Genomic DNA, 21407 nt, shown 5'->3' with positions numbered 1-21407 from the left:
CCACCCAACATTCATATTTCCAGCTTTACTGCAGACTGATGAAGCAGAACAACAGCTTGTAAAAACATGTGTTTCCTCTCATAAAATCCCTCAGATTCTTGCAAATGTAGTTTAGTGTTAACTTCACCAAGAAGCACAATCCAGACAGAGGAACCTGCTCACCAGTTCTTTGCGCTTCATGCACTCCATCAGAGTCTGAAAGAGATGGATGGCGTCGCTCTGGCTGAAGTTGAAGGTCTTCTTGATGGTTGCAATGATGTCCGTCTCGACCCCATCAGGAAGACCACTGGAGGGGGAATTACTCGTATGAATAAAAACATTTTTCAAGCGTTTTCAAAGTGTTGTTGATAATAATTATGTCCCCGGGAAGATTCTCATTCGTTCATGTCCAGGTTGGGCAATTTTTCTTTGTAATTCTGTCCTTGTTTTCTTTACAACTCCCATTTCCTACACAGTCCACATGCTTGAGCTTAAACTGTGCCTCTAAACTCATCTAAGTGTGTGATGGTCCGTCTGTTTGCTCTGTGACAGACTGATGACTGTCCAAAGTTTACCTGCCCCCCCCCCAGCTCCCCTTCCCCTGATTCTCAGTTGGATAAGGTGATATATGGGCGGATAACGTAAAATAGGAAAAGGCATAATATTATTATAGTTTAGGTTAAAAACTTAGGTAAAGTTATCTTGTTTCAATTAAATTGTTGGGGGGGGGGGGGGATCAAATCCTATTTCTAATCTATTAATTTATCTAAACTATATTCATGGAATAACTAAACCTAGTGTACAATCATTACTTTTAATTTAATTTCTCTAATTGGTTATTAAAATGTTTTATATTTTGTATGTACATGTTGACAGCTGGACTGACTTTTTTTTTTTTTTTTTTAAATAGACAATGGAAATCGATATCAAGTATTATTTATCCAGAACAGGCAGAATGCAATTTAGTGGGTCATCTATTGATAGACGAAGTGTAATTGATAAGTTGAACAGTGAAACTGGATCACTGGTTTGTGGATCTTGACCCACATTGAAGAGGGCCTATGAGCAGGGCAATTCAAACTAAATGTCCGTCGCTGGCACACGGACTTCTTTACTTTCTTGCCGATACAGAAATAGAGGAGCGTTATCAAATGAGTTGAAACAAAACTTTAAAACGATGAGTGTGGACGAGGAAATGCAAAATTTTCTACCAGTTTCTCATCTTAAAGCCATTTTTTTTTCTCTTCCAGGACCGATTTTATTGTGAGAATCACTTGAAACGGTGAATAGAGAAAGAAACCCCTTTGTTTCAAATGTGGTGTGTGTGTGTGTGTGTGAATCCTACCCCCCCTCCTCAGTTTGCTTGTGGACGTAGGCCAGTATGTCAGCGGCGCGGCCGGTCCCCTCGCACACCACCACCGGCACCGGGGGGCTCTCCTGGAGGTACTCCAGCACCGTGAGGATCACATTGGGACCGCCCTCAAAGATCAGGGCCACCACGGGCACGCCCTGGCCGATTCCTGCAAGACGCAGAAGCGCTTTCACAACCACGACGCTCTGCAGACAATCTCACTCGGCTGCAGCTCCACCCAAGTGACAGTTTGCCAGAGGTGGATGATAATGGACATCCGTCTCACTGCCGTCGCCTCCATCCCAACAGCAAACTGCCAACATGGCTAAAGAGTTGATCGCGTGTATGTACATGCAGTTTTTGGCCAAATAATGAATCGCAACAGGTTCATTAACTTGAGTGACTTTATGGATTCCAGGTATTTATTTGACGTTGTTTGTTTGACTCTGCTAATGAAAAGTGGAACACATACAATTATACTTAAAAAAAAAAAAAAGTTTAAACTGCAAGGCCGCTTGTCTTACGCGCGTGAATTCTTTGGAGGTTGATGTGCTTCTCCAGGTCCCGCCGCAGATTGACCTCGGCGCCGTACTTGCCCACCGTCCCGTCGTCCACCAGCAGGAAGTGAGAATGCAGATTGTTGAGAACGTTGAGTTTGCTGAGAGGGTTCAGCAGCGTCTGATACGGAGCGACGATCTGCGTGGTGCGTTTACAAAGAGCAGGAGAAGAACAACAACAACATGAAGCCAATGCCACAAGTTTGAAATGTGCCACACTGAATTCTGTGTCTTACATCTCTGCCGATGAGATCGTTCCTGTTTTCGATGACTCCCCAGGGTGCAATCCCGATAGTGCAAATTTTCTTCGACGATCTTGAGCAGTGTTCTTTGAGAGCGTCTCCCACATGCTTTGCCACACCTTTTGGGGGCGAACGCATTGAACAACATTAAACCTTCACTCATTTTCAACCATATTTAACAAATATCACTTTCCCTCTGCTTATCCGTTTCAGTATTCCTCTATAAAAAACTAAAAGAGGCTGCAGGTATCCTCGACCACACAAGAAAAGAAGTGGTTGAAACATCAGGGCCCGGATGACAAACGTGCCGCCGGCGGTCTGCGACAAGCGTATTAGTCCTCCGAGCTGTTTGTGAACCACAAGCCTGGGCTAATAGACCTCCTGGATCCAGCGGTGATTAGTGAGGCCGGGGGACCGTCCCGGACGGTCTGGGTGCCAGAGGGGCATTAAGAGTAATCACCGGTGTGGGTAATTGACCCTGTGAGTAATGACTTAAACACTATGATCAGACCACAGCGTCTTAACGCCGCGCTGTGGCTGCAGACACACCTCAGCCCCGGCTCACTACCAAATGACACGCTGAGGGGGCCGGCATTACACCTTCTGCTACATCAGCGCGTCGCCTTAATGGTGGCAGGAGTGTTTGTGCAGGGAGCCGTTCAGAGGCTCATCCTTCACGAACACTCACTTAGGTTTTTAATTAACATTTGGAGGTGGAATACTTTATTTATTCAGTAGTCATGTCAATAACACCTCCTGTTTGTGAGCAGCATTTTATGTTCAATACATCTTTTTTTCCTCACAAAAAAAAGATAACTGACAGAAACATTGATTTTTTTTCTTGAATAAATCAATTTCCCTCTGGTTTCCCCTGTATGTATTTAGAAGGGACTGATCCTGCAGATAACTAAAGAATCTGAAGATGCAAGAGAAACAAAAGTTACACTTCCTGTAAGAAAATGCCTCGAAAACCTTCAAGGTTGGAATAAAAAGCTCACAACTAATCTAAAATGTATCCTGATACCACATGAGGCCCCACATGGAGCCCGTCTTGCTCTGACCTGTGTTGACCCCCCCGGTGAGGATCCAGGCCCCGGTGGTGACGGCGGCCTTGATGAGGCCCTTCCCCACCACCTGCTTGATGCGAGGGTGAAGCTCAAAGTTCTGCACCCCTCCGTGGACAGAGATGAGGATCTTGGGAAGCTCCATGTGCCACTCCTTCAGCATCAGCCGCAGGAGGCTCTCTGGCCGCGTGTCGTGGGACAGACGAGCATACTGTCCCCCGAAAAGACAAACACCGGAGACATGAAGAAACAAGATGGCTTCACGCTTACCAAGAAGAGAAACGCGACAAAAAGAATCACTTGGGAGTGTAATCTTAATAACCTGGACTTTAGAATAGTTCGGCACAGACAAACCTTTTATTAACCCTTGTGTGGCATTCAAAAAAACTTCCTTATGTGGCGTTCGTGGCTGTTTTCATCCACTAACATTGACAGCCGTAAAACTATATCAGAATACTTTTTTCAACTTTTTTTTGCATAAATCTGCTAATCAACCTCAGTCCTGATCAAAACGACCAAATATTTTTAAAAATATATTTTTAATTAACACTTTAAATGCCCATTTAGAAGATGAAGTCACTGTTTTTGGGAGGGAAAAAACACAAAATTACCTCTTTTCAATATAATAAATGATCAGAGACAAGAAATGTATTACATGTTATCACGGCCTTGCATATGTCAAAGATTAGTAATGTAACTGACTTTGCAGCATACTTAGTTTTTGTGCAGCATCAGCTTTTCCAAAAAACTCCCTTTGGTGGCTGTTTTCATCCACTAACTTTGACTGCTGTAAAAATATATATATATATATAAAGTTGTTTTTGCATAAATCTTTGCATAAATCTGTTAATCAACCTCAGTCCTAATCAAAACTACCAAATTTCTTTTTAAAAATAGTAAAAATGAACCCTTTAAATGCCAATTTAGAAAAGAAAGGCACTGATATGGGAAAAAATACACGCAAAATTATCAATTTTTTATATAAAACGTGATCGGACATCGGAATTCTTTTACATGTTATTACAGTCTTGACTACGTCAAAGGTTAGTAATGTAATTGACTTTGAAGCATATTTAGTTTTTGTGCAAAATCAGATTTTCAAAAAAACTCCCTTTGGTGGCGTTGGTGGCTGTTTTCATCTACTAACTTTGACCCCTGTAAAAAAAAAAAAAAATGTTTTTGTATTTGGTAGTTTTGTTCTGGACTGAAGTTGATTAACAGATTTATGCAAAAGTGTTTGAAGAAATATTTATCTGATATATTTTTACAGGGGTCAAAGTTAGTGGATGAAAACAGCCACCAACGCCACATAAGGAAGTTCTTTTGCCGACAGTGTATTATTGACCGAGTGAAAAATTTCAAATAAAATTTTTAGTTTACTTAGTTTTTGTGCAGCATCAGCTTTTCCAAAAAACTCCCTTTGGTGGCTGTTTTCATCCACTAACTTTGACTGCTGTAAAAATATATATATATATATAAAGTTGTTTTTGCATAAATCTTTGCATAAATCTGTTAATCAACCTCAGTCCTAATCAAAACTACCAAATTTCTTTTTAAAAATAGTAAAAATGAACCCTTTAAATGCCAATTTAGAAAAGAAAGGCACTGATATGGGAAAAAATACACGCAAAATTATCAATTTTTTATATAAAACGTGATCGGACATCGGAATTCTTTTACATGTTATTACAGTCTTGACTACGTCAAAGGTTAGTAATGTAATTGACTTTGAAGCATATTTAGTTTTTGTGCAAAATCAGATTTTCAAAAAAACTCCCTTTGGTGGCGTTGGTGGCTGTTTTCATCTACTAACTTTGACCCCTGTAAAAAAAAAAAAAAATGTTTTTGTATTTGGTAGTTTTGTTCTGGACTGAAGTTGATTAACAGATTTATGCAAAAGTGTTTGAAGAAATATTTATCTGATATATTTTTACAGGGGTCAAAGTTAGTGGATGAAAACAGCCACCAACGCCACATAAGGAAGTTCTTTTGCCGACAGTGTATTATTGACCGAGTGAAAAATTTCAAATAAAATTTTTTAAATTGCATGTAAAAGTAAGCTTCCTCAGCAAAAATCATGCCATTTGAGCCAATACAGTGAAAGTTATGGTCAAATTAAGAGGAAAAATGTTTTTTCCCCCAATGCCACACAAGCGTCAAGTCACATTTACACTAATGCACACTGAACAAAGACGCAAAAAGTAGTCCGATGTTCCCCTTTTTTTTCCTTCTCATTTGAAAAAAACCCCAAAAAGCAACAGCAGAGAATCTGCGCTCCTACCTTGGCCCTGTAGGAATGAGACCCTCCCTGGAAGTTGATGACACCATAGGCGTCAGTGGGACTGGCCTCCGTGTGTTTCTCCACCGACCACTCCTCCAGCTCCATGGGCAGGTTGGGATTCTCACCCAACTTCACATCCGAGTACTTGGTGGCCAAGCTGGCGGTGAAGCCAACGTGCTGCCGCACCAGCCGCCCACAACAGCATCTTTGGGGATGAACACAGTTATTTTTTTAACGACGCTCGCACTGTGATACACACACTCGGCTCTGTTTACTTGAGCAAACGCGCACGATGTGACACGGGGCAAATTAAGAGAAAACCAATGATCGTCTTTTAAAGATTTTGAAGAACACAACGTTAATTTGCCTTCATAGCTTAGGACTGGAGAAAACAGCTTTTACCTTAAACTTCCCGGGTCAGAGAAACGTGTTCATAAAATAAAGTCTTGAGGATCAAACAAAATGTACATAAAAAAAAAAGGCTTTTCTAGGTACTTTTATAGCGGACTTCCTGTTGGAGTTGGGTCCAAAGTTAGAGCGCGTGAGTTGTAGGCCTCGACGAGACGAACACATTCCTGTTTGTTGCATTTCTCTACGACATTCCTACAGACCGTGGCGGGCGATTTACATTTTCTAGGTGGCGCTAGAGAGCCATTTTTGGAATTTGTGGGGATTTTTTTTTTTACACAGACTTCGCATTTTCGAGAGCTTTTGAGCGTGTTTAGGGGGTCAAATTTGAGCCGACCGACGAATTTTCTGCTGCGAAAGAATATAAAAGAATAATAATAAAGAAACATTCGAAAAACAATTAGAAGTTTTACTTTTTTTTACTGTCGGGTAAATATTGCACAAAAGCAAAAAAAAAGCTCTTTATTTTGGAAAGTGCAGCAAACTTATGCAATATGTAGTTTTGAGTCTCGGAGGCAGCGAGCAAAACACAAACGTCTCTGCTGGTTTCAGACCAACGCAGTCGTCATTATCCCGTCCGAGCCCACGCTGGTCAAATTGTAAAGTATACTGGCACGCATCTGGGTGTTGCTCTTAAAATGAATGTGGTCGGGGCACACAAGTGGCACATTGCTATCAAGAGGCAACAGCAAGCGAGGCGTGCGACCGGCCGACCGAAAACAGGCTCCAAGTGGCAGCGGCCTCATCTGCTCTGGTGTTAGAAGAAAACATTACCGTGCAAAAAGACGCAGGCTGCACAACATCTGCACAACATTATGCAAGCTCCTCAAATTAGCACTGCATGACAGACACTTCTTTTACAAGAAGTGGAGCTGCTTATAAATCTACAAAGAAGCAAGTTCCGTTTTGGCGATGACTCCCATCCCAACGCATGGTCTGATTTATTTCCTTTGAAATGGTGCCACATCTGTAAGGAAAACACATTAATGGGAGCGCTTGCAAAGCGTCACGCCCATAATAACTATCACAACTCTTCCTGGACAAAGCAACAGCTTCTGTTCACTTCTGATTCTGGTTTGGTGGAGCAGACGATCAAGGCTTCAAGGAACTAGGCTTTAACAATTAAGAGAAATTAAAGAGACTTTCCAATGGTACAACAGTTGTAGGCTTTTGTCTGGACAATTTTCTTTCATATCCTAAAGACAGTACTTTATTATTAATCCAATAAAAACATTGGCGTTCCACAAGGTACTATATTAGGCCCGTTACTGTTCTCACCATAGATGCTTCCTATACTATATTTATACTATACTATACTATACTATAGAGGCAGTGTAAATTAAAACCATAGCATGAATAACCACATTATATTGATACACAGTTGTATTTAAACAGAGAACCAAGCGATAGAACGACATTAAATAAACTTACTGTATATCTGGCTGACATAATGGACTGGATGAAACTGTTGCATTCTGTTTTTCTGCACCAAATATAAGAAATTCTTTACCACTTTATATTCACCTGGCACCGGCTGTGAAATTTGAAAAAGCAGCCGGTGCCTTTTTACTGGGATCAGCGTTCTCATTAACCTTGTGATACAATGGTGATATTATTATTATTATCTGGTTTAGTTTCATTCGGTCCTGTGTACTTTTAAAGTTTCCCATCTTAATGTTGAATTTCTGTTAAATTATATTCTTCTTATGCATTTTTAAATTGTGAATGACTTTGAGCTGCACTATAAGGATCAACAGTGCTTTACAAATGAGTCTATCATAATAATTATTGTTAAGTATTGTTACAATAAAAATGTCCTTTCTCCTGTGAGCAGTACTGAGAACTTGCATTACCGTTCTAATCGAGAGACAGTTTTAAAGGGGTCATACTAAATTCACAAAATTCAATTTGTAATGGTTTTCCAACAGTACTAATCGTCCCCAGACTTGGGCCGACGCCCCAGAAGAGAAGAAAGTGTGTCCTCTCTCTCCCTGGCTTGTTCCAGGTTTTAAAAAGTGTGTTGCTCCAACCAGCCAATCAGAAATCAAACCCTATATAGTGTCATCGGGGGTTTAGCCAATCACAATCAAGGTAGGCTCCTCCCGTTGACTCCTCCCACAACCAGGCAGCTCTGCTCTGGCACATGGCACCACGAGAGGAAGTACGTCCTCCTCTTCCCATAGACATGGGCATGTGTGGGCGGAGCCAGTCCAGCTCACACAGACACAGCAGATTCTCAATGTAGCTCCTATGATCCAATATTCTAATGGAGGAGAATCAAGGAGAAGCAATGAGCTTTGAATACGATATATTTGGAGCAATGAGACCATGTGAAAGTTTTGAAAAGCTGAATAATATGACCCCTTTAATGTGTACAGAGCTGTTGCAACTTGCCAACAAGCTTAGGAAGGGGTTGTCTTTCCCGAGCCCCGTTTCTTGTCATTTCTGGCAATAAAAGGAATGGAAAGCTTAAAAAAAAAAGATAAATCAAAATAAATAACACTAAACATAACAAAGACTTATTGAAAGCTATAAAATACACATGAAAACATTTGTACAAAACTGTAAAACAAATCAGTCAACAGTTGAGGGCCGTTTGTTTGAAAAAGCTTTGACCTTTAACTTGTGAGCCTATGGACCTAAAACAATAAGTGACTTACAGCATAGTTTAATTAAGAAAAGTCTGGCGTTCCACCGAACACAACAACAACAAGTTGTGTTGGTGCACCGAGTTGAAAGAAGACGGAGCGACGTGGAAGTTATTGATTCCTAAAATAAACAGATGTACGAACTAAGAGGAAGCAGAAACAGCAGCAGAGATAAACGGTTAGTAAATAGCACATTACAGCCAAAAGTAGTGGATTCCCATTGAGGTGATAATGTCTAATAGATGCAGGTTTGTTTCCAACGCTGGCTGTTACACACTCAAACACATATATGTTTTATATATCTCACTTAAAATACAATCTGATCCAAGTGTATTTATTTGAAGATGTTTTCCTTTGACTTTATCAATATTAACCGAGTTCGTCGTCACAATGCATCTCCAGAAATTATCCAGACTAACAATCAGTGAAATGATGATGCAAGAGGCCGTGATGACAGTGTGAGTACGTGTTTCTGCACTGGCAACCCGATATATGGAGCGAATAAAACCTCATTAGTTCAGCATTGATTACAAGCCACAACAGCTGCAGTGCACAAACCTAAAGAGCAAATCACACAACCAGCTTCAGCTTTTATTCTGACGACTTTTTTTTTTTTTTTTTACTTTCATCGTGCCAATGATGCCCCCGTTAATGTGTAAACAAACTTAAGCCCTTGTGCTTTCTCACCACCTTTAACTGCCTTTAGGGAGCCCGTGCATCCTGACACACAAAGCCTGGAAGTTAATTGTTTCCTGAGCGGGGTCTGTTGTTCACTGGACATTACAATGTGAAAGGATTTCTCTCCGGGCTGTTTGGGGTGAAAAATGAACCCGTTTGTGCACTTCCTGTCAGGTCGGTCCTGTCAGGTGACAGAGAGCGAGTGACGCAATCTTTGAACGGAGACTTACCGGACGAGCTGCTGGCAAATCTGGCATCCTGGAAGGCATCTGGAAAGGAATGTGACATTAATGTGATTCCAATCTTAATGATAACGCAACGTGAAAGGGCTAATGTCAGTGTTGGGTGAGAGAAACATTCCCAGTCCACCAGGTTGGTAGGGGACTTTAGGAAAGCTCAGCAGGTTAAACTGGCCTTTAAACTGTGTAGAGTTATGAAAAGCCTGGGGGGGGGGGCTCTGGCGGTACATGTTAAATGTTAAATGTTAGGCATTGAATCATCTACCAGGAGCAAAATATACAAAAGTTAAAAAAAAAAGAAAAAGAGTGGCAAATAATTGATGACAAAGATAACACAGGAAAGAGGCCAAGAGTCACCCTGTTAACATGTTAACTTTAAACAAACGAAAAGCACACAACTGATTGACAATGTGACAGAACAGTAAAACCTGAGGCATGTTAACCCTTTACTGAGCTCCTGGAATAGTGGGAATGTCACAAGATATCCTTAATTTTCAAGTATTTCAATAAATGGCCTTTTAGAGGAAAAATCTCAAGTGAGAATTAAAAAAAAAAGAAAAATATGAGATGATTCCTTTTCCTCTGTCTGGTTCTCAATTACAAACTGTTCAAACCAGCCGTGACCTTTAACGGAGCCATTATGCCGGTTCTTCTCGTGCACATGAATGAGCGCCCTTCATTGCAGGCCAAGAAGAAGCCTACTTGCAATCTTAGCACCACATTGTAAAATTCCAGTACGTCCACTGTAAAGTCCTGAAAACGGCGAACAAAGCAGGATCGGCATCGGAATTTCACATCCACATTCAGACGACATTGCTGTTACACCCAAGTCCAGGTACAAAATGTCACATTTGCATGCATTGGCATTAAAACATTTTGAGATAATAATGGGAAATCAATGTAAAAATTCTATAGCGGATATGAAGAATACGGGACACGGTGGTTCATCACTTCAATCAGTAATTACAGTGACAGACATAAACATTAAAACAGACTCATTTTCCCCTTGCAGAGTGGTGGTTAGGGTTTGGTCCTGCTCTGACACACACCGTGCAATTACACCGTTTCCATGGCGATCGCCATGGAGGACACACAACAGTGTGGCGGCTCCGGCACATACCTGTGGGGGTCCTTTGACACTGGAAGTATGTACACACATTCCCTCTTGGTGAAAGTGCTTTCTATCCAGGGTTTCTGGGACTGTGGACAAAAGGGAGAGAGTTTGTGTTCAGTGGACGGCCGCTGACGTCCCTCGCGTCGCTGCGCGTTGCTCCACCGTGTTTATAAGCGAAGGGATTTCATAACGGCGGAAGATGTCGAAACTGCTGCACGATGCAGTGTTTGCACAAACTGTGCAAACATTTACGCACTTAAGTGCAGCACAAGAAGATAAAGGAATAAATACAGCGGTACATGTACGTCTCGCATTGGTTTTTTTCTCCCCCCCAGAAATGATCCGTACCAATGAACTTGACGATATGAACATAAAAAGGATTAGAGGACCTATAAAAACATGTGAAAATGACGATTGCAAATGAGAAGGCACATTAAAAAAAAAAAAAAAGGTAAATACCTTAAAAGGACATTTGCCAACAAAACAATCACACTCCCTAATCCCAGTTTTTCATCACGAGGATTTACGTTACAGGAATTTTCAATTAATGCTTCGGGGCCGTGTTGTTCCTCCGGTACAGCTCAGAGGAACCCAGGGGTGATTAGCAGCATTAATCCCACACAACACAAAGAGGGAAACCTGCAAACACCGTCACCTGCTCCACGCCAAAGCATTTCAAAGATTTGTCAAACGGAAACATACGGCATCGCAGCAAGTTTACTGCACACAAACTAAGACGAATCCACAGAGTGGATTAATAAAAAACAATAGAATTGCTCCAGATAACTGGTTCAGGACAGATGTGGGAGACAGACATGCACTCCGACAGCAGAGAGCTGTAACGCACACTCCTCAACAAGGATTCAGTTTTGCCAACAACAAAAAAAAGCAGATGGTCCACAACATAAACAAATGGGTTCCCACTGTGATCCCACGGCTGGACGGGAGCCAGCGAGCCGCCCGGTCCCTACCTGGACGTCCTCCTCTTCATCTCTGTGTTTAAGGGCTTTGTACAGGAACATAGCAGGGCTCCTTCATGCATCTCCTGGACAGACCACAGTCACCGCAACCCTTCCCCTGGAGCACTGGCTCATCGGCAGCAAACGCACTGCACACCTGCTGTCTGACGGTCGTCCGCGCTCGTCTCAAAGTCTACGGGGACTCGGTTACCGTACAGGTCCGGCCCCGGTTAACGGCTGAGTGATCAGCGAGAGGCTGCAGCCTCCAAACTTCATCCACAGTTAATCTGTAAGAAGCCACTCGAGGGGCAGATGAATGTGTCTGAGACGAACTAGATATTATACCCGGGCTGGGGAGAAAGAAGCAAGGCAGGCGGGGGTGTGGGGGAGGATTAGTGGAGAGGCAGAGGCCTCAGTGATATATACCTAGTCGTCTACTGATGACACCCCACCGACTGTGATTCACGCAGCAAAACACAAAAAACCCTCTCCCAAAGGCACCGCGGTGACTAACTCTTTAAGAGGCCTTTATTTTGAAACACCTGCTGAAGTGGCATACAACAATCAAAACATGGTAATCTCAAGAGGCATGAAAGACTCTTTATGAATCGTCCACAGCTAAGATCTGTTCTACCGGTGGACTTTCAGTAATGCTAGAAAAAAGTCTTCAGGAAAGAGTTCATAGTATAAATATTAGATCTGATCTTATGTATACATGAATACCGTTTCAACAAAAGGGAGAAGCTATTCAACTTAAAACTTTTACTCTTTTGGAACACAAGTACTCTTGGAATTTTTCACAAACCACAAAAACCACGTTAAAGAATATCAGGTTCACAAACACTGACCACTTTCATTATAGATGTATTTTTGACAGAATTGGATGCAACAAGCCAGGTTTGTCACACTCTTTTGTTGGGAGTAAATCATGAGCTGTGCAGACGGAGTTATCAACCCTTCCTATCTTGATATATGTTTTAAATGTCTCACTGAAGACTTAGTTAACCACACAACGTAGACAAACCCACAATTATCAAAGCTACTTATTTTGGAGTTAAAGTAAGAGTAAATGCAGTTCAGTGTTTACAGAAGCTATATATTCCACATACCCAACCCCGAATAGCCCAAACTCACAATTAAGTTTGAAAACATCCTAAAGACCTGAAAGAGTTTTTTTAATTACTCAGTTGAAGCTCGGCGAGCTGCGAGGCTACCTTGGGCTCTGGAGGATGGGGACTGGGTTGGAAAGTCAACGCTGTCCTGTGGACATGAGGAGGCCCGTGATGAGGTAAGTGAGGTAGGGCTGGGCAAGTCGGCCTCAAAACAAAAATCTGTGATTTGGACTTGATTTTCAATTTTCTCATTGCACTTTAAAAATGAATGCAAACATCCGATATCTTGTCAAAAGTGCAACTTTATTGCTGTGATTGTCCTCGGAACTAAAATGTATATAAACAATCTCAAAATAAAAAGTAAATGAGGCTCTGTCATTTAACAGATGCAAGCTTTGACCCAGCTTTAAGTAAATGTGCAACAGCTACGGAAGCCAGCCCTCATCATCAATCAGGATCATCTAATCAGACCCTTTACCTGTTATATATTGTAAATACTGAACAGAAAGAGTCGACAGTTTTGCCACTTTAAGGTGTTTGGGGTTTTTAATCATTGTCCACATTGTTTTAATATTCCAGATCCTCTTACTTGTCTTTATCCTGTACTATGTGGAGCTGCTGCGGTCGTTTCACCGCCGTATTTAGGCCAACAGGGTTTAGTTTTTGGACCAAGTGCAGTATGACTGTGCCGGTATGAAAGCAAAGGTAAGCCCCGGACCAGATGAAAGCTTTCGCCCCAACAACAGCCTGAAGAGACATGAACGATGCAGAGTGACGGTAATCGCAGTAAGACTGCTGATCAGACGCTCCGTGTGTCGTATGTCACAGGTTAGAGACGAGGAGGGTCGGGTATGATGAGCAATACTGAGGACTTCATGAATGCACATAAAGCAACACGCTACAATATGAACCATGTGATTAGTAAATGCTAGAGAGCGACTTGAGTCCCTTCATCAAACCTCAGCAAGCCTGTGACAATTTCGTCTCTACCAACTACTGTGAAACCCCAGGAGTTCTCCAGTGCAGGATGAAGAAGGTCTACAGGGGCATTATTGTAGCTAAACCATTTGTCAGTGCGTAAAGAGTCGTCTGTCTGTATTTCAATCCGTCTGTCCAAAGTCAAGAGTTATCAATGTGAACCTGGATCGGGAAAAGTCATCTCATAATTTATGTCTGGAATTAGGTATTTAAATGTGTAAAAAAAAAAAAAAAACCTCATCTGTATTATAATTTGGACATGTAATAAGACTGGTCAATGTGTACAAAGACTTGTCAATTCTTAATCGTCAGGGCTGGACATTAAGGCTGTGTCCCAATTCTCCCCTTTAGCCCTTCATCTTACCCCTCCCCCTTTGAAGAGTCAGGGGTGTCCCATTTCACTATTGTGCAGAGGTGGAGGGGTGAGGGGAAGGGCTATTCACCCCTCTAGACGAAGCGTTTATAGATGCACACTTTAAACAGAGGGGTAGGAGGACATGGCGCCGAAGGACTCGCATTTCACATATATACGCTTCTAAAGTTATATAAACCTGCTGTGTTTTATACTAGTAAGAACGGCAGTAGCGCTGCCGTATGTAGCTTCCGTGTGTATTTGTTTGGTAGAAACCGTGTTTATAACATTTTATTATTACACTGTAGAGTTCCAAAGTCTTCTAATGTGGGTGTTTTGAAAACAGGGACCCAGAGCAAACAAGGAAGCTCCTCCGAGCAGAGGGAGAGGGGGGTCCCAAATCTAAGGGCTGAAACTGACTTTGCCCTCGTTTTGGAGGCGGAGGGCTAAGGGGGAGACGAGGGCTAAGAATAGAATTGGGATTGGCCCTAAGACTTTCCCGAACATCCGGAGCTAGTAAAAGCTTTGCTCAGGCAAGTGAATCATCCACCCAACTTGGCCACATTGGCTCGTGGTTTTTTTGGCGATATTTTGTCGTTTTCCCCCGCCAAAAATCACTTGGTATCGCCAACAGATCACGCGCATGAACAACGATGATAGCGTGGGAAAATGCTTGACCCTGATCACAGCCTCTATTCTCTTCCCGACCCGTGTTCCCCATTCCGGTCAGTGACGCTGCGTCTTACCCGGAAAACATGCATTTTGATTGGATAGTGTTGTGTAATTCCTCGGGAATCCCTCGAATTACGTAGTCGGGGAAACTCCTCGTCGTCTGCCATTTTGACTTACGTCAACATTCAGATTGTCACCCGATCGTATTAAAAACTCATTCCTATTCAACACATAAAAACTCAACCGTTGAGCCATTTTGCCAGTCATGTGTGATTCCTCCAGATTAACACTTTGCTAGCCGAGCCTGGCGACTGAGCAAAGTGTTGCAAAAAGTTATGCAGGTTTAGGCCCTGAAAAAAGAATCTCCCCATGGTTCAAATAATAGAAGAGTTAATAATCTCCAGTTTCAAATCGGGTCCTTTGGCACTTTCAGTGCTCGGCCACTAAATACACATTCTGCTATTTTGGATTTCAGCCTCTGGTTTTCCAGGAACTGACAATCAGCTGCCTGGTTGCCACATGTCATTGCCAAGTTATATTCAAATGAAATTCTGCAGCTCCCATCAGTGCACAGTAAAACTATATCTTTCGGAAAGACAGCTCACCCTCACAGTTCAGGGTTTATCAGAGACCACCGCCAGAGTCCAGGAGTGTTGATGACGAGATGACCGACCAGCAGCGCCCTATTGAACACGTGAGCGATCAGCTGGTCTGTGCTCCTCACGCCATCTGACAACTGTCTGGACCGTCACACCGTCACCACAGCAACTCTTCAGACGTTTGAGAAGATTTGCTTTTTTTAAATAAATGTATATGACCAACTCGATACTTGTTGAACAGTCATTATTGTCGTGTTGTTGACTTTCTTCATGACCTTATCAGGTCTTAAACACAAACTGCCAGAGCGGCGCTTCACACTTGGGCAGTGAGGGGAGGTCTACTTCGCTGGGACAGGAAGATTTTTAATGAAACACCTCTTGTCTTTTTGATCCCACACAGTCTAACCAAGTGTTAATGATGAAATGGGACTGTGCTCTGCTAACCTGTAACCATGGCACCTGAGAATGTCAGCCAACAAAAGACTTGAGCTTCAAGTGCCGCTGACACACACACTTCCCCTTCCTCACACCCACCCTCTTCCTCCGAGGCTTCAGGTTTTTCATGACTCCGTCCCGGTGCAGACTGAAGCCCAGCACCTTCCCGCCCCTCGGAGCTCGACATGCTGCAGGTTTCGTTTGCGATTGGTCGAGAGCGTCTGCAGGAATGTTCATATCTTCTTCCCACCGTCATCCTCCAGCAACCCTCGAGTGAGAGAACGCCGCCAGCTGACCTCCTCCTCGCTACGCCCGCTTCAGCCACACGGCCAGTCATTCAGCCCGTCGCTCCTCCACCCCCGCCCCGATGGGACGATAACATCTGGCCTGGCAACCCCTCCACCCGTTTAAAAAGAGTGGAAGCAACGGGATCAGCATTTCACTGTGAGCCGCAGCCCAACAGAAGGAGAGTTCTCAATTTAATAGAATTCTAACAGTTTACTGCTGTTGAAGTGACTGAACTGGCGCCTCAACAACGTCCACATCCTTCCTAATACAAGACACATTAACATCTTAAAGACACAAGCTGACCTTTCCAGTTTCAGATAAGAAATACAGTATCTTTTCCTATGAGGACAACAACAGCCTCACTGATGTGAGGCTGAAGTGTGGACTGAGAACTGGGGCATCTCACACGGTACACTGAGCTAAAGCTCTTGTCAGGAAATTCTCCATCCAATAGTCTCAGTTTAAAATGAGAAATACTGCAGCAGGCAGTTTGAGTAGTGATCAAAAATCTTAACTGTGGTGAATGTGACATTTTGAAATGCCATTCAAAAACATCTGGTCATTTTAACTTAGACTTTAATACATGTATAATAAAATGCTACTAATCCAAAACACAAGTGCTTCTAACCGGCGCGAATCAAGGCCATTTTTCACAACAAAAAATTATTTCCATTATCCAGAGCAAAGCCACACATATGAAAGAAAGGCAGCAATTTCAGCAGGTTCAAGCATTTTTCTTTTAGGTTTTCCTGGTTGGCGCAAGAAATGTTAGAGCAAATATTTGCCTCAGTAGTAAAAACACAAACAAGGTGTGAAGACTTGACCCTGACGAAATGTAGGTAAACGTGGAAATTCCTCCCAGCAACACGGCTCTTAAATCTTAACAACATAACAGGCTTTTTAATAACCATTTAATTACGACACAATCAATCGAATGCTATCAAGACTTATCAATTTTCCATCCTTGAAACATCTCAGTTCAGGTCCACAATTGCCGCCCATAAAAGGAACATCAAATAGAGAGGATTGAGTTCACTTTGAGTATTAGATAAGAAACACACACACACACACACAGGAGCCCGTCCAGTCATAAGACCAAAGTGTGACGGCTCTCCAGCTCCCTCCCTTGTGACCCCCTGGGCAGAGCTCTGAAAGGCTGCACAGCATGGGCCGACACAACGTTAGCATGCCACCCCGGAGCCCTGCGAGTAAGACGCTGCCGAGGCCAGCGCTTGTACGGCATGTGACGCTTGTTCCTCTCTCAACATCTGCTGCTGGTCATGTGAGCTTACCAATGCCCAGGTTCCAGCGGTCTCCTGTGAGGGAGATAGCAGCAGGGCCAGTGCCACGTTACTGAGGCAGTACGGCTGCTCTTAAATTATAGGGCACGCCATAAAGGTACGCAAATCTCTACTTGGGTTTAATATATTGGTTAATATTATAAACATGAGATAAAAAGAGAGCGTATGCTCTACGGGCAGTAAAAAGTGCATGTGGTCAGCATTGCACAGCGAGACGACGCGGTCAGCTGGGTCATATGAGAGCTGAGGCGCTCCATTCAGAAAATCAAACTGTGGCTGCAACCTATATTTGTGGAAAAAAACCTGTATCGGTCATCTTCGAATGGCCTTGTTGTTCATGCTGTGAACGATGCGAGTTAGATCCCGAAAGTCGGTAACGAGCCCCCGTCCCTCTGCAGGCTCACATGCACACGATGCAGGCGGTGCTGGAGTCTATTCCGGAGCACCACAATAGTGACGCAACATCACTTTCTCCCAGCAAAGCCCAGGCTGGTGACCAGTTAAACCACCCACTGTTACATAAGAGACAGCACCTGGCAGCAACTGAGCTCCATCACAGATTTGGTAATAAAATCATGGCGACTGCTCTGATGTGGAGTTGAAGTGGCGGCGCTGCAGTAAGACGGCTCGGGGCAGCAGAGCCTTCATCCAGGGTTAAGCTGGGGCCATGTGACGGACTCAGGCCTGCACTGTGGGAACTGGGACTGAGAGGACTGGCTGAGGAGCTCCTCTGGAGACCGACTGACTGAATGAAGGCAGATGAAAACGTTCACACTGGGATGTGTCATGCAAAACTACATATGTGCCTCCTGATTTTGAACATCCTCATTAGAACCACTGCACTACTACTTTCACAGTACAGACGTGACGTCTCTCCTTCCAACCAACCGTCCTCAACCTGGGCGTCACACCGACACCCAAGCTGCTCCCGGTGGAGTGTCGATACTTCCAATGGCAGCCGTCACCACTGAATGTGACGGGTTGTGTGAGGTGGATTAAGAATTCTTCGAGTGAAATATGCTGCATCAATGGAATCCACTTACAATTTGTAAACAACTTGTTTTGACTAATGTTGCCACGGTCACACATACTATATTACTGTATAAGTACATGGACGTGATAAGTGTCACTATCAAACAGGGCAGCGATGGCTCAGTTCCTGGACTGGGTTGTCCCTCATTTTGGAAGCTGCAGGTCTGATCCCCATCTGTCTACATGTTGAAGTGTACTTGAGCAAGACACTCGACCACAAACTGCACCCTTGCATGGCAGCGTCCTCCATTTGTGTGTGGATGTGAATGACATTGTTACGTTTTATGGAAAAGTGCTATATAACTGACTTGTTTCACCATAATTCAGTTGAAACTGCAAAACAGAAAAACATGACAGCTTTTCCAGACGACAAGAAATGTCAAAGGTTAATGACAGAACTGTGTTGAGCTCAACAATCACATCATGTTGGAATGACAAGTCAATATTATCACGAAGTTACATCGACATAAAGCGTCACGTGAGTCAGAGCTGAGGTTTGAGGGTCCTGGCGCTGCAGGAGCAGTGAAGAACCAGACGTGAGGTTCTTGTGGGGGACGAGGAGGCGAAGAGGGGAAGTCACATCCCACCGACACCGGGGTCTGGGACAGGTTAGCAGCAGCAGGCCTGCACCGTGTCCCGGCAGACAAGTCACGAGGGACTCGCAGATGTTGATCCACACGTCAACACCACGGCTTCGACACCACGGAACGTTTGTTTGACCCCTGACAAGGAGCACAAAGGTTCCGGGTCCGGACGCAGACCCGGAGCCACTCCGGGCGGCAGGTTTGACGCGTTACTGACGGCGGCAACGTGTCTCTCCTCCGACAGGCTGGAGAGAACGACTAACGAGTTGTTTCACGAGTCGTGACGAGCTGCTGGAGAGAAGGAAACACGCGCCGGGTGTGTGTATCGGCTGCGTGGCGGGACGGCAGCGGCGCGAGGAGCCTCCAGCTGCCGCGGCTCGTGAGCCTCCCGGTGAACCGAGCGGTTAGCTAGCGAGCTAGCTACTTAGCCTGCTAACGGCGCTACTCGTCTCTTCCCCGGACCCTCCGTCATCCTTCACGCGCTGCTCTCCCCCGACCGACCGACCCACCGAGGCCCGGCGGAGCCCGCACACAGTGGGCTGACTCAGTACAGATCAGCAGGACCCGGCTGGTCCTGACAGCCGAGGGGTGGGGGGTGTGGGGGGCACACATGCGGGGAGGGGGGGGGACCCGCAGGTCGGAAAGCCCCCGGTCGTTCACGGTGTTCCGCGGCAATTCAACATGACGATAAAGCCACCGGAGGCGGCGGCAAGGGAGCCCCGCGGCGGCTCACTCACCATCCTCTTCACCGGTGAGAATCAGGAAGAGCTCCGTCGTGGCTTTTATCCATCTATCGGCGGTGCTCTCGGTTAGCCCTGGAAGGAAAGCCCGGTGGAGGTTGGAGAGATCCGCTTCGGCTGCAGCTCCAACGGAAGGTTGCTTTTTCATAATTGTGCGACTCCAGACTGACGCTGCGTGACGAGCCGGCTGAGTCAGCCAGCTCCGCGTCACGTGGCCGGGGCGGGGCCAGCGGCCACGTGTGCGCTTTGTTTTACACACAGGCTGCAAACACACACCGCCGATTCATCTGGCCGGGGCGTCACGCGACCCCCTCACCTGAGAGAGCCCGTTTTATTATACTGCTACCCCACACACACGCAGGTAATACACTCACCGATATCTTAACGATATCACGATTCTGCAACATCTGGTATCGATCCGATATTATTGTTATCATCATCATCATCATCATCATCATCATCATCATCATCATCATCATCATTATTATTATTATTATTATTTCTTTTTTTAACTTTATTGCACAAATAGGAAACATCGGAAAATGCAAAAATAAAACAAACAGACAGTGCTCACAAATAATATATTAATATAATCTTAAGCTTTATGACAGCTACTTATAAAGTATAATGAATACAAATGAGAATGACGGTTTAAAAGAAAAAAGAATATAATTTAAAAAAAATACAATAGGAACCAAGGAAGCAGAGGGCCTCATTATTCTTTTTCTTAAGAGTTCTTTAAACATCTTGACAGTTCATTGCTTTTTTGTATGTGTTTATGTTGCTTAGTGTTTAAATGTGTTCTTTAAATTCAAGATAGGAATGTCACAAAATGTGGGTTTACCTTTGCTAATCTGCATTTGTGACTGTGAAATTTTCCAATTACAATTATTAAATTAACTATACATTTGATGTCCTTATTTTTATAATCATAATATGCAATTACACTTATACGGTCAATTTGAACAAAATGTTTAGTGTTACACAGTATAAAATTCCCAATTTTTGTCCATGGGGTAGTTGAATAAAAAATAAATGACTTAATGATTCATTCTCACTGTTACAAAAGATACATTTATTTTCAATTTCTAAACATTTTGATATGTTATATGTATGTTTTGCAAAACATTAATATGTACTTGCTTAATTTTATTGCTAGTACAACATTTGTATGGTGATCCGATATCTAAATACTGGGCCAAGTTTTGCACGTGATGTCAGAGAAATAGCGGCACTACTGGGACAGCCATTTTGGACTCCCCCTGACTGTAAACTACACACTGAACCCTGACTGTAAACTACACATGGAATTCTTACTGTAACTACACACTGAATTCTTACTGTAAACTACATGCTGAACCCTGACTGTAAACTACACACTGAACCCTGACTGTAAACTACACGCTGAATTCTGACTGTGAACTGCACACTGAACCCTGACTATAAACTACACACTGAATTCTTACTGTAAACTACACGCTGAACCCTGACTGTAAACTACATGTGGAACACTGACTGTAAACTACATGTGGAACCGTGACTGTCAACTGCACGCTGAACCTTGACTGTAAACTACACACTGAACCCTGACTGTAAACTCCACGCTGAACCCTGACTGTAAACTACACGCTGAACCCTGACTGTAAACTACACGCTGAACCCTGACTGTAAACTACATGCTGAACCCTGACTGTAAACTCCACGCTGAACCCTGACTGTAAACTCCACGCTGAACCCTGACTGTAAACGACACGCCGAACCCTGACTCTAAACTACACGCTGAACCCTGAATGT

General features: G+C 43.7%; 1 protein-coding gene across 1 annotated transcript; it reads right to left on the bottom strand.

Moving 5' to 3' along the window:
- Window positions 1–1320: 1320 nt before the first annotated feature.
- LOC308131872 (transient receptor potential cation channel subfamily M member 7-like) lies at window positions 1321–19747 on the bottom strand (the record flags this gene model as incomplete). Its single annotated transcript, XM_080498748.1, has 8 exons — window positions 19611–19747; window positions 10568–10647; window positions 9439–9477; window positions 5475–5679; window positions 3191–3404; window positions 2124–2248; window positions 1855–2026; window positions 1321–1499 (listed from the first exon to the last, which is right to left on the bottom strand). The coding sequence occupies exons 1-8, from the start codon at window positions 19611–19613 to the stop codon at window positions 1321–1323; spliced, it is 1017 nt and encodes a 338-aa protein (XP_080354874.1). The 5' UTR covers window positions 19614–19747.
- Between the last annotated feature and the right edge of the window lie 1660 nt (window positions 19748–21407).

Source organism: Blennius ocellaris, assembly GCF_963422515.1.
Source record: "Blennius ocellaris genome assembly, chromosome: 1".
Taxonomy (NCBI): domain Eukaryota; kingdom Metazoa; phylum Chordata; class Actinopteri; order Blenniiformes; family Blenniidae; genus Blennius; species Blennius ocellaris.
This window is presented reverse-complemented; position numbering and strand designations above follow the sequence as displayed.